Consider the following 14,320-nt stretch of genomic DNA (forward strand, 5'->3'; position numbering starts at 1 on the left):
CCTACTGATGTTCGGATGTGTCTGGAGTTTCTTCCTTCTGGTGGGTTCGTGGTCTCACTGACTTGAGAAGTGAAGCCACAGACCTTTGCAGTGAGTGTTACGGCTCTTAAAGGCAGAGCATCCGGAGTTGTTCATTCCTCCCGGTGGGTTTGTGGTGTCACTGGCTTTTCAGGAGTGAAGCTGCAGACCTTCGCGGTATGTGTTACAGCTCATAAAGGTGGCATGGACCCAAAGAGTGAGCAGCAGCAAGATTTATTGCAAATAACAAAACAACAAAGCTTCCACAGTGTGGAAGGGAACTAGCGGGTTGCTGCTGCTGGTTAGGGTGGCCTGCTTTTATTCCCTTATCTGGCCCCACCCACATCCTGCGGATTAGTCCATTTTACAGAGAGCTGATTGGTCCGTTTTGACAGAGGGCTGATTGGTGCATTTACAAACCTTTAGCTAGACACAGAGTGCTGATTGGTGCATTTACAATCCTTTAGCTAGACAGAAAAGTTCTCCAAGTCCCCATCGGACCCAGAAGCTCAGCCAGCTTCACCTCTCAATCCCTGCTCTAAACAGGACACCCCAAATGCTGTTGGGAATTGGGCGATGACCGTTCTAGCTACTTCCTGCTGGATAGGGGCAAAGAAGCGGCCCTGCAGTTGTAGTGTCCTCCAGAGGGGAGCTCTCTAGGCCAGTGAAAGGGCCAGCGGGTCAGTCCAGGGGTCCTCAGTAGAAGTTGTTAGCTCTATCTCCCAAAAGAGATGCTGAAGTCCTAACCCTCGGTGCCTGTACAGGTGACCTTATTTGAACATAGGGAGTTTGCAGAGATGATTAAGATGGGTCATACTAGATTAGGGCAGCTGTCCTTGTAAGAAGAGGAAAATGTGGCTGATACAGGAGGAGGAGGACAGCCACCTGAAGATGGCGGCGGGGACTGGAGTGATGCTGCCACCAGCTGCCAGAAGTTGGAAGCAGCAAGGCCGGATCCTCCTGCAGCCCCTTTGGAGGGAGCATGGCCCTGCTGCTGCGAGATCGCAAACTTCTAGCATACAGAACTGGGAAAGTCCATTTCTGTTGTTGAAAGACTCCCACTTTGTGTACTTTATTAGGGCAATCCTAGAAAACAAACAGAGATTCACCACTGGCAAATAATGATCAAACAATGATTTGTTGGATGGAATGGTGATTAAAACCTAGGTTAGAAAATGAGCAAAGTGGGAGGCAGAGCACCAGGACAAATAGCTAATGCATGCAGGGCTTAATACCTAGGTGACGGGTTGATAGACGCAGCAAAGCACCACAGCACATGTTTAGTATGTAACAAACTAGCACGTTCTGCATATGTATCCCAGGACTTAAAAATAATTTGTTAAAAAAAGACAAAATGAGCAGTGTCTACAGCTTTCTGGAGTGTGACAGCATCACCAACTTAAAGCTGTTACTAGTACTGAATGGAATAAAGATTTCCCTTTACTTTCCCCTTACTGTCCTCAGAAACACAGATGAGGGATACATCCTCACATGACTCCTCAGAGCACTCAAATGGTATCAAAACACTCTTCCCACAAGAAACACACAGGCAGCGGATTCTTCAGATAATAGGAATAAGAAATGTGAGATAAGGCCGGGCGTGGTGGCTCAAGCCTGTAATCCCAGCACTTTGGGAGGCCGAGGCGGGCGGATCACAAGGGCAGGAGATCGAGACCACAGTGAAACCCCGTCTCTACTAAAAATCCAAAAATTAGCCGGGCGCGGTGGCGGGCGCCTGTAGTCCCAGCTACTCAGGAGGCTGAGGCAGGAGAATGGCGTGAACCCAGGAGGCGGAGCTTGCAGTGAGCCGAGATCGCGCCACTGCACTCCAGCCTGGGCGACAGCGTGAGACTCCGTCTCAAAAAAAAAAAAAAAAAAAAAAAGAAGAAATGTGAGATAAATTAGAATAAACCATGCAGCTATTTTCAATATTTACTCCTGGAAAGACAGTAAGTTACACAGAATCAGTTTTGGGAATAACTTGTCCGTTTTCACCTTTTTATGACTATTGTAATAATTGGAGGAATTAGTAAAGGAAAACCATCTGAATGAGTTCGTCACCAAGCTGATTCTGGGATGGGGTGGCTGATTCATCAACTCTCCTCGGTCACGGGCTGCCGAACAGAAGGAATCCTGTGAACGTTGTGTCATCGTCCTCATCAGCAAACAAGCCATTGAACCTCTCTCCTCCTGTCACCTGCAGCCACACCTCATCCCCCAGCTTCAGCTGCAGGACAAGGCCGCCAGAGGCCTGGTCCTCAGAGCTCATGTAGGCGTCTTTGGTGTGCAGTATTTTTACTCCATTTTTGACCAAAGACACCTGAACATTCCTGGAGAAAACAGTGATGTGGTAGGTGAAGTAATAGACCCCAGCAATGTGGCACGTGAACTTCCCCGTTGCTATATCATAATGGTTGAATTCGTTATACAGGATCTTATCAAATTTAATGGGCACATCTGAAGAAGGAAACTTGCTCAGCACCGTGAGCCCCACAGTGAAAGCACTTTTTGGCAAGACTAGCGTCTCACCGATTTTCCCTTTCTCTCCTCGATCTCCTTTCCAGCCTCTTATTCCCCGGACTCCTGGCTCACCCTGGGGCCCCATGGGTCCAGCTTCTCCCTTGGGACCAGGCTTTCCAATAGGGCCCATGGAACCTGGTAAACCAGTTGGGCCCAAAGGCCCAATGTCGCCCCTTGGCCCCTCAGGACCAGTGGGACCCACATCACCCTTATTCCCCTTCTGCCCCTGAGGCCCAGTCTCTCCTCGGAGGCCTTTCTCTCCCATGGGCCCTGCAAGCCCCTTGGGGCCATGTTTTCCTGGGGATCCTCTTGAACCTTGATCACCTTTGATGCCTTTTGCTTCAACTTTTCCATCTGCTCCTAAACAGGGAAAGAGCAAACAAAGAGATGGTTTGTGAAAGATTCCCTTGTGAAAACTTTGGTTTTTCTATAATCGAGCTCACAAATGAAACAAACTAATGCACAGGTTCAGTATATGCCCAGAGTTTAAAATTCAATTACTCCATCTGGGTGTAATGGCTCACACCTGTAATCCCAGCACCTTCGGAGACCACGGCAGGAGGACTGCCTGAGGCCAAGAGTTCAAGACCAACCTGGCCAACACAGCAATACCCTAACTCTAAAACAATAAATAAAAAATAAAAATAAGAAAATAAATTTCAATTACTCTAGCCCAGCTCAGTGGCTCACGTCTGTAATCCTAGCACTTTGGGAGGCCAAGGTGGGCAGACTGCTTGAGTCCAGGAATTCAAGATCAGCCTAGGCAACATGGCAAAACCTCATGTCTGCAAAAAATACAAAAATTAGCCAGGCGCGGTGGCGCACAACTGTAGTCCCAGCTACTTGGGAGGCTGAGGTGGGAGGATCGCTTGAGCCCAGGAGGCTGAGGCTGCAGTGAGCCGTGATCAAACCACTGCACTCCAGCCTGGGCAACAGAGTAAGACCCTGTCTCAAAAAAAATAAAAATAAATGAAAGTCAGTTACTCCAATTACACAAGTGTGTGCACATGGACACACACACACACATCTCAACAGACCTTTTGACTACTGTCTACTAAGTTAGTGTCAGGGTTCATGTTAGAAATGACAACCCTATCATCTAAGTCTAACATGCTGGCTATGAAATAATGTCAATCCGTACGGAAAGCACTCTGCAGAGCGGAGACAGGCAGATTAACTGACACTCAACCCTAGTCATGTGACATCCTCTAAAAAGCCCCTCCCTGGAGTGAACATAAAATAAAGCCTGCATCGAAGCATTCATTGCCCTCTCCTGCCCAACCCCAGCCCCAACCCATCCATCCCACCAGCCGTTCATCATCCACATAGACCTTGCTGCTTCCTTGCACCCCCACCCATACCAAAGAGTCGTAGTTGCAAGTGTGGACTCTGAGGTTAAATGCCAGGTCCCTAGCACATGTGCACGCAGGACATCAGATGAGCTAGTGATCCTCCATGCCTCTGTTCCCTCACCTATGGAACCGGGGTGATAAAACTACCTAGTGTCTGGGGATGTTGCATTCAGTGAGTCAGTACATGAAAAAAGCACAAAGTGAAGATGACACGAGTTTGCCGCTGTGACTACATCCCGGGAATCCATCAGGGACCAGTTCTAGTGCCACCTCCTCCATGCAGTGCTGCCGGATGCACCAGGTCAAAAACTCAGTCTCACTCCTCAGTGCTCATCCACTGCAAGGTTCAAAGTTCAGCAAACTACAGCCACAGGCCAAATTCAGCCTCCCTCCCACAAGCTAAACAAACATGGTTTACATGGTTTTTTTGTTTTTCTGGGTTTTGTTTGTTTGTTGGTTGGTTGGTTGGTTGGTTTGAGACAGGGTCACCTGCTCTGTTACCCAAGCTGGAGTGCAGTGACAAGATCACGGCTCATAGCAGCCTCAACCTCCCAGGCTCAAGCGATCCTCCCACCTCAGCCTCCTGAACAGCTGGGACTACAGGCACATGCCACAATGCCCAGCTAATTTTTTTTTTATTTGTATAGACAAAAGTCTTACTATGTTGCCCAGAGTGGTCTGGAACTCCTAGGTTCAAGCGATTCTCCTACATGGGCCTCCCAAAGTGTTGGGATTACAGGTGTGAGCCATGGTGCTTGGCCATGGTTTCCATGTTTAAATGGTCACAAATAATATTCCACAATACATGGAAACCATGGGAAATGCCCATTTCAGTCTTCACACATATGGCGTCACTGGAACACACCACACTTATTTATGGAGCATCTACAGCTTCTTTTCGCTACAAGGGGAAGTTGAGTAGTGGTGACAGATCCGTATGGCCTGCGGAGTTGAGGGTATTTCCTACCCAGCCCTCTGCAAAGCCTGCCAATCCCTGCAGAATCCCCCCTCTGGAGAGTAAGAACTGTGCTGCCTTTACTGTAAGATTATAATCAGCATGGAGGACTTGTCCATGGCAAACACTTAATAGTTATTGTTAAATACTCGACAGCTCAGAATTAGAGCACCATAAATAGGAACTTCTAACCTCGTTCTCCCTTCTCTCCACTTGTCCCATCCTTCCCCGGGCTGCCGGGACGTCCTGGTTCTCCTAGGTGGAAAAGAAGAAAACAGGCATGAGTTGAAATTCCGTTTCTGATTTTCTGGCCATTGGTCTCCATCAGCCATGTGTGTTGGAGAGTCTCGGGGGTGACCCCCACCGTGAGGGGTGCTCTGTCCTCCACACGAGTGCAGGTGGAGAGAGGCAGGCATGAGCGGGCATCTGGGGTGCTGAGCTGTGTGGGATAAGTGATCTAAGAAAGGAACTGAGTGACTTCCCAAGCGCCCATCTCCAGGACGTGCCTAGAGCGCACAGCAAGACAGGACGAGGAGGGAGTGTGTGCAATGGGGACTGACTGTCACAATTGATTGTGCTCCTCTCCTGTGACAAGGACTTGGGACATGGTCTGAATGTTGGAGGTGTGGGTAGGTTTCCTCACTCTGTTTCTCTTCCATTACTCTTGAGGAGAGTGGAATGGAAGATTTACTAGCCTCCTATGAAAACACAGATGACTATGGTTATGTGACACTATCCCAAGATAGAAAAGAGAGTTCTGGAAAAATCTCTCCAGTGCCTTAGACTGGGGGAAATGCCACCAATCAAGCTGGCAGAGAACATCAGGTGAGTGGGGCTCTGCTGACCACACTCAAGTCCTTGTGCTCAGAACAGGCCCCCAGAGCCCCAGGTCAGCGTGCTATCCGTCAGCAGGTTGAAGATGGCTCTGGCCATGGCAGTAGAGTGCTCACTGGGCCATGGCTCACCCCAGATTCCAGCTTCTCATAAAGCAGCAGAGACTCCCATACTTCAGTGCCACTGACCCGCCTGAGGGGCGACAGGAGCAGGCTGGGCTGGCTTGCAGGTCCCGAGACAGGACTGACACAGGCAGACTTATTTCTATCACAACGTCTGTTCTCCTGGGACATCAGCACTCTTGAGTGGGGCCTTGGTCAGTGTGGGGCCTCTGAATGGAGGGGGCTCATCCCTACATTTGCCTCTCCCTGCGCTCCCCTCCCCTCCCCTCCACTGGCTGCTCCCCTGTGTCTTCCTCTCCTTCCCTCTTTTTGTTTCCTGCTTGGCTCTCATTTCTCCCATTCTCTAGAGCAGTGACCTCAGAGCTTTCATGATCATACAACCACAACTCACAAAGCATGAACACAGACCCTAATCAGTAGACATTGATGTGTTCCTAAATTATGAAAGGTAGCATATGAAAAAATATGTTTATTATAAAACATACACAAAAATATACTTTAAGATAAAAATGAAGTAAAATGTTCGTGTGAGCAATGTGAATGAATATCCTTCTAAGAAATAATATATATTATATATAATACCTATGAACTACATAGAAAAAATATATAATTTGCTTCTAAGAAGTATGTGAAACTTGACAGAATGGACATTGGTGAGCAAAGAGGAGAGAAATTAGACAGGGAAGAGGTGGAGAAATTTGGTATTGAATATAGGAGTGTTTGTCTTAGTCCTCTATTTTTTATCTGTCACCTATTTATCTCCTTTTGTGTGTAATATTTTATAACAAAAATAAAAAAATGAAAATCCTACATATTCAGAAATACAATGCGCACATACACATACACCACCACCACCACCCCCTCCCCCGCCACTGTGGTCCCAGTGTGAGGGCAGAAGACCTGATTTCATTAAGGGTAAGGTTTTGCTATTCATTTGGACTGGGCTGTTCGCTACCGGGCACTGGAGCAGTGTCAATGAGCTGGAGATGTGAGCCAGGAGAAGACACCTCACAGAGCACATGTGCAGGATGGTGGTTCCAAAGAAATAAACTTGCTTCCTGGGGACCCTTGACTTCATCCAGCCCATTCAAAAAACCATCAGGCCACCAAATGCCATAAGCGGAGACATGTTAGAAACAAAAATTTGTCTTTAAAAAGGTCCATAGAAGTTTTGACATTTTCTTTGTTATGTCACTGAACTGTGCCCTTAACCCAGATGGGTCATTCTGCATAAATCTTAGATATGTGATCCTATGATCAAGACCAGGGCTCAAGAATGGTACCCCATTCAGAAACCAAGTCTATTGGTTGTTGTTATGGAAACCACTCAGACTTCCCGGCTTTGGCAAATCTCCCTCCCAGAGGCTGGATCCTGTCCCCAGATCCCCAGACCCTGGGACAGGGTCCCAACCTAGGTCATAGATACGTAAGCAGCAGCTCTATGGCTTCAGATTCTCGTCTCCTTTTGTGTCATCTGTCACTCCGCATCTCCTGCTTCATGGCACGATGCAGTATTAGCTCTCACCTGCACTGCAGCTGGCTGCTTGCTGCCAAGTAATTCACAATCAGATCTCTCTATTGGCCTCGTGTTGCCAAAAATCCATCATTCCTGTCACCTGAGGAGGGAGGATCCATGACATCGTATACTACTGAAAATGTTCTGCAGTGTCAGAGATGAGAGAACCCGGGAGGGTAGAGGTCATGGCGATCTCACCCTGTGCTCTCCACCAGCACCTGGCACAGAGTCTGGCATGGAGCAGACCCCGTGAGTGCTGCTGGGCAGATGGGTGGATGGATGAATGGGGTCAGGCCCCAGCGAGTGTTGCTGGGTGGATGGGTGGATGGATGGATGGGGTGTGAGTGGGTAGGTGGAAAATCACACAGATGATGAGTGAATGAGATGAAAAGAATGAAGAGAGAAGTTGAAAGGCAGCCAAAGCCACCAGGTGAGTACCTGCATCCCCTTTGTCACCCTTCACTCCGTCTCGTCCATCTCTTCCAGGCAGACCGTTGTGACCGGGGTTCCCAGGGATGCCAGGGTGCCCTTGCCTGCATGTGTTCTGTGAGCTTATGTTCCCTGCGCAGATTCCAATGGCAAGCAGAAACCACCAGATCCTCATGGTTCAGATGACAGACTCTGAACTGAAAGAGGGAAACAGAAACCCAAAGGAGAAACCTTTGTGGCTGAGGCCCAGGACACAGCCTCTGTTCCATGCCGTGCGAAATGGGTGAGCTGTCCCCTGCCCCAGACCCACACCTGGACTGACTTGGACAGAAGGCTCAGGGCAGGGGAGCAAGCTGGTTGTAACCAGAATGACATTGTCCTTGGAAGGTAACTGTTGGGAGCAAGCCCCCAAAATCTGGCCATAAACTGGCCCCAAAACTGGCCATAAACAAAATCTCTGTAGCACTGTGACGTGTCCATAATGGCCCTAACGCTCAAGCTGGAAGGTTTAGAGCTTTAGAGCATTAGAGCTTGGGAAAAAATCACTTCAGGTGGAGAACAATACCCTTCCTTTAGTGCTATAAAACAGGGACAAAGAGAACCATATGTTGATTTTATAGATCGGTTACAGGAGTCTCTTAAAAAGATGATTGCAGATTTGGCTGCTCAGGATATAGTGTTGCAGTCACTAGCTTTCGACAATGCTAATCCCGATTGCCAGGCTGCTCTGTGACCTATCAGAGGGAAAGTACATTCAGTTGATTATATCAAGGCCTGTGATGATATCGGAGGTAATCTGCATAAAGCTACCTTGTTGGCACAGGCAATGGCAGGACTGAGAGTGGATAAAGGAAATACTCCATTTCCTGAGCTTGTTTTAGCTGTGGGAAGCATGGTCATACTAAAAAAGAACGCAGAAAAAATCAGCGAGTCAGGCCGCCAGATAGGGGAAAAAAGAAAACTGCTGATCCTGAAATATGTCCAAAATGTAAAAAAGGAAAACACTGGGCTAGTCAGTGTCACTCTAAGTTTGATAAAGAAGGGAACCCGATTTTGGGAAACGTCATGAAGGGTCCATCCCGGGACCCGTTCTAAACCAGGGCATTTCCAGCTCGGCCATTCCCTCACCCCTGTACAATGTCTGTCCCCCGCCACAGCCGGGAGCGCCGCAGTAGATTTATGCTGCACGAAAGCTGTGAGCCTTCTGCCTGGGAACCCCTGCAAAAGGTCCCAGCAGGAGTCTGTGGACCCTTGCCAGCAGGGACAAGAGGATTACTTTTAGGAAGGTCTAGTGTAAGTTTAAAAGGCGTACAAATACATACAGGAGTCATTGATTCAGATTACAATGGGGAAATTCAAATTGTTATATATCCACTTCTGTTCCCTGGAAAGCAGAGCCAGGAGAGCACATAGGACAGCTCCTGATTGTGCCATATGTGGGAATGGGAAAAAGGGAAATTAAACGAACAGGAGGATTTGGAAACACAAACAAACAAGGCAAAGCAGTTTATTGGGTAAATCAAATTGCTGATAAACATCCTACCTATGAAATAACTATTCAGGGAAAGAAATTTAAAGGTTTGGTAGATATAGGAGCGGACATTTCAATCATTTCTCTACAGCACGGGCCATCCACGTGGCCAATTCAACCTGCTCAATTTAACATAGTTGGAGTCAGTAAAGCCCCTGAAGTATATCAAAGTAGTTATATTTTGCATTGTGAGGGGCCCGAAGGACAACCTGGGACTAGTCAACCAATTATAACTTCTGTACCTATAAATTTATGGGGAAGAGATTTATTATAACAATGGAGAGCACACGTTCTAATTCCAGAACAATTACATAGCCCTCAAAGTCAACATACAATGCATGAAATGGGATATGTCCCTATGGGACTAGAAAAAAAATTTGCAAGGTTTGAAAGAACTGCTTCAAGCGGAAAAACAAAGTTCCTGCCAAAGATTAGGAAATAATTTTTGATGGTGGCCATTGTTAAGCCTCCAGAACCTATACCTTTAAAATGCTTAACAGATAAGCCAATTGGGATAGAACAATGGCTGCTACGTAAAGAGAAACTGGAGGCTGCTGTAGAGAAATTAGTTGCTGAACAATTAGAAAATGGGCACATAGCTCCAACATTTTCCCCTTGGAATTATCCAGTTTTCATAATTATGAAAAAACTCAGGAAAACGGAGAATGTTAACTGACTTAAGAGCCATCAATTCAGTTATACAATCTATGGGAGCATTACAGCCAGGATTGCCTTCTCCTGCTATAATTCCAAAAAATTGGCCTTTAATAGTCATAGATTTAAAAGATTGTTTCTTTATTACCCCTTTAGCTGAGCAAGACTGTGAACAGTTTGCATTTACAATTCCTGCAGTAAAGGACCTGCAACCTGCTAAGCGTTATCATTGCAAAGTGTTGCCACAGGGCATGTTAAACAGTCCAACTACTTGACAGATGTATGTGGGGCAAGCAATTGAACCTACTTGTAAAAAATTTTCACAGTGTTACATTATTCACTATATGGATGATATACTTTGTGTTGCTCCCACTTGAGAAATATTACTCCAATGTTACGATCACCTGCAAAATTCAATTTCTCGCACTGGTTTAATTATAGCTGCTGACAAAATTCAGACTACTACTCCCTACTCCTACTTGGGGACCTTAGTAAATGACACTACTATTGTGCCACAGAAAGTAACCATACATAGGGATAAATTAAAAACATTAAATGATTTTCAAAAACTACTAGGGGATATTAATTGGATACGAGCTGCTCTAGGCATTCCTACCTATGCCATGAGTAATCTGTTTTCTATCCTTAGAGGAAATCCTAGTCTCACTAGCCCTCGGCAATTAACAAAGGAGGCTAAGGTCAAGTTACAGCTGATTAACAAGCAAGTCCATAAGGCTCAGATAAATAGAATCGATGAGAGAAGACTCTAGATTTGCTAATTTTTTCAACTCAGCATTCACCTACTGGTGTTACTGTCCAAGAACAGGACTTAGTAGAGTGGCTTTTTCTTCCACATACTAATTCATGGACTTTAACTCCTTATTTAGATCAAATCACTACTATGATAGGGATCGGGAGAACTCGGATTGTTAAATTACATCGATATGATCCTGGAAAAATTACTGTCCCTCTCATGAAGGCACAAATACGGCAACCTTTTATAAATAGTCTTACTTGGCAAACCCATTTAGGGGACTTTGTAGGTATTCTCAATAATCATTTTCCTAAAACAAAGCTGTTTCAGTTTTTGAAATTAACTAATTGGATTCTCCCTAAAATAACTAAATTTAAACCAATTGAAGGTGCCGAGAATGTTTTTACAGATGGGTCTAGTAATGGTAAAACTTCTTATTCTGGCTCAAAAAGTAAAGTTTTCCAGATGCCCTATACTTCAGCTCAAAAAGCAGAGCTTGTAGCTGTAATTGAGGTATTGACTGCTTTTGATATGCCTATTAATGTGATTTCTGATTCTTCATACGTGGTTCATTCCACACAGTTAATTGAAAATGCTCAGTTATGATTTCATACAGAACAACAACTGATTACAAAAACAAAAAAAGGAGGAGAAATGGGGATGACAGGACAGCCCATACACAATTGAATCTAGCATCATTTGTCGAAAAGATCCAATAACAAGAAGTTGGGAAATAGGTAAAATAACTTGGGTAGAGGCTATGCTTCTATTTCTCCAGGCCAAAATCAACAGCCGATTTGGATACCATCAAGACACCTGAAACCTTATCATGAGCCAGATGACGCTAAGGAGGGCCCCAACTGTGACGAGCAACACCCATCGGGCACAGCCACCCACTTGGAGACAGATCAAGAAGCTGTCACAGATGGCAAAAGAAAACCTGAGTAAAGTGGGACAACCAGTCACAATGAATAATTTAATGGTAGCTATGATAGCGGTTATCACCACTGACGTGAATATTCCTTCAATAAGGGCTGGTAATAATGCCTGGATGCAACCACTCTGACACAGTTACACACACTTTCTGATCTCAGTATTTACCGTAATAAATCTGCTCCTATAATTGAGGCATACTGCCCTTAAAAATCTATTTGTAAACAGGATTGGACCCAGTTAGCAAAAATGAATGTACTTGTTTAGGAAGATTGCTTTGCAGAACAGGCAGAGGTGCTGCATGATGATTCCTATGGAACCATTATTGATCGGTCCCCTAAGAGGATGTTTAGCTTGAATTGCACCTCTCAGTCTGTGTGCCACAGCCACACTATGTTCAGATGATCTGAACAAAATGGTCAGATGGTAGAAATGCTGGAAGTACAGCAAAAGTTCCTATTATCTGGAACCATGGCAGTATAGTGGCACCTCAACTTCAAATGGTATGGCCCACTCTAGGAGCTAAACATAAGGATTTATGGAAACTATTAAATGCTCTTAATAAGATCAAAATTTGGGAAACAATAAAAAAGCATCTAGAAGAGATGGAAGAAGGGTATCAGTGATTGAAGATCAAATGAATGAAATGGAGCGAGAAGAGAAGTTTAGAGAAAAAAGAGTAAAAAGAAATGAACAAAGCCTCCAAGAAATATGGGACTATGTGAAAAGACCAAATCTACGTCTGATTGGTGTACCTGAAAGTGATGGGGAGAATGGAACCAAGTTGGAAAACACTTCAGGATATTAACCAGGAGTACTTCCCCAACCTAGCGAGGCAGGCCAACTTTCAAATTCAGGAAATACAGAGGATGCCACAAAGATAGTCCTCAAGAAGAGCAACTCCAAGAAACATAATTGTCAGATTCACCAAAGTTGAAATCAAGGAAAAAATGTTAAGGGTAGCCAGAGAGAAAGGTCGGGTTACCCACAAAGGAAAGCCCATCAGACTAAGAGCGGATCTCTCGGCAGAAACTTTACAAGCCAGAAGAGAGTGGGGGCCAATATTCAACATTCTTAAAAGAATTTTCAATCCAGAATTTCATATCCAGCCAAACTAAGCTTCATAAGTGAAGGAGAAATAAAATCCTTTACAGACAAACAAATACTGAGAGATTTTTGTCACCACCAGGCCTGCCTTATGAGAGCTCCTGAAGGAAGCACTAAACATGGAAAGGAACAACCGGTACCAGCCACTGTAAAAACATGCCAAATTGTAAAGACCATCAATGCTAGGAAGAAACTGCATCAACTAACGAGCAAAATAACCAGCTAACATCATAATGACAGGATCAAATTCACACATAACAATATTAACCTTAAATGTAAATAGGCTAAATGCTCCAATTAAAAGACACTAACTGGCAAATTGGATAAAGAGTCAAGACCCATCAGTGTGCTGTATTCAGGAGACCCATCTCACATGCAGAGACACACATAGGCTCAAAATAAAGGGATGGAGGAAGATCTACCAAGCAAATGGAAAACAAAAATAAAGCAGGGGTTGCAATCCTAGTCTCTGATAAAACAGACTTTAACCCAACAAAGATGAAAAGAGACAAAGAAGGCCATTACATAATGGTAAAGGGATCAATTCAACAAGAAGAGTTAACTATCCTAAATATATATGCACCCAATACAGGAGCACCCAGATTCATAAACCAAGTCCTTAGAGACCTACAAAGAGACTTAGACTCCCACACAATAATAATGGGAGACTTTAACACCCCACTGTCAACATTAGACAGATCCACGATACAGAAAGTTAAAAAGGACATCCAGGAATTGAACTCAGCTCTGCACCAAGTGGACCTAATAGACATCTACAGAACTCTCTACTGCAAATCAACAGAATATACATTCTTCTTAGCACCACATCACACTTATTCTAAAATTGACCATATAGTTGGAAGTAAAGCACTCCTCAGCAAATGTAAAAGAACAGAAATTATAACAAACGGTCTCTCAGACCACAGTGCAATCAATCTAGAACTCAGGATTAAGAAAATCACTCAAAACTGCTCAACTACATGGAAACTGAACAACCTGCTCCTGAATGACTATTGGGTACATAACGAAATGAAGGCAGAAATAAAAATTTCTTTGAAACCAATGAGAACAAAGACACAACATACCAGAACATACCAGGGACACATTTAAACCAGTGTGTAGAGGGAAATTTATAGCACTAAATGTCCACAAGAGAAAGCAGGAAAGATCTAAAATTGACACCCTAACAACACAATTAAAAGAACTAGAGAAGCAAGAGCAATCACATTCAAAAGCTAGCAGAAGGCAAGAAATAACTAAGATCAGAGCAGAACTGAAGGAGATAGAGAGACACAAAAAACCTTTCAAAAAATCAATGAATCCAGGAGCTGGTTTTTTGAAAAGATCAACATAATTGATAGACTGCTAGCAAGACTAATAAAGAAGAAAAGAGAGAAGAATCAAATAGATGCAATAAAAAATGATAAAGGGGATATTACCATTTATCTCACAGAAATACAAACTACCATCAGAGAATACTATAAACACCTCTACGCAAATAAACTAGAAAATCTAGAAGAAATGGATAAATTCCTGGACACATACACTCTCCCAAAACTAAACCAGGAAGAAGTTGAATCCCTGAATAGACCAAT

At 44.6% G+C, this 14,320-nt stretch overlaps 1 protein-coding gene across 6 annotated transcripts in view; it reads right to left on the reverse strand.

Moving 5' to 3' along the window:
• Positions 1–236: 236 nt before the first annotated feature.
• Positions 237–14,320, reverse strand: part of LOC105490249 (C1q and TNF related 9) — a 31,461-nt gene continuing 17,377 nt past the window's right edge. For all 6 annotated transcript variants that reach the window (XM_011755692.2, XM_071081542.1, XM_071081544.1 and 3 more), the window contains exons 2-4: positions 7,756–7,943; positions 5,038–5,100; positions 237–2,898 (exon numbers count right to left, since the gene is read on the reverse strand). In XM_011755692.2, the coding sequence (XP_011753994.1) occupies positions 2,126–2,898; positions 5,038–5,100; positions 7,756–7,921 (1,002 nt within the window). In that variant the 5' untranslated portion in view covers positions 7,922–7,943 and the 3' untranslated portion in view covers positions 237–2,125. The remainder of the gene's footprint in view (positions 2,899–5,037; positions 5,101–7,755; positions 7,944–14,320) is intronic.

This window comes from Macaca nemestrina, chromosome 16 (assembly GCF_043159975.1).
Source record: "Macaca nemestrina isolate mMacNem1 chromosome 16, mMacNem.hap1, whole genome shotgun sequence".
Lineage (NCBI taxonomy): Eukaryota > Metazoa > Chordata > Mammalia > Primates > Cercopithecidae > Macaca > Macaca nemestrina.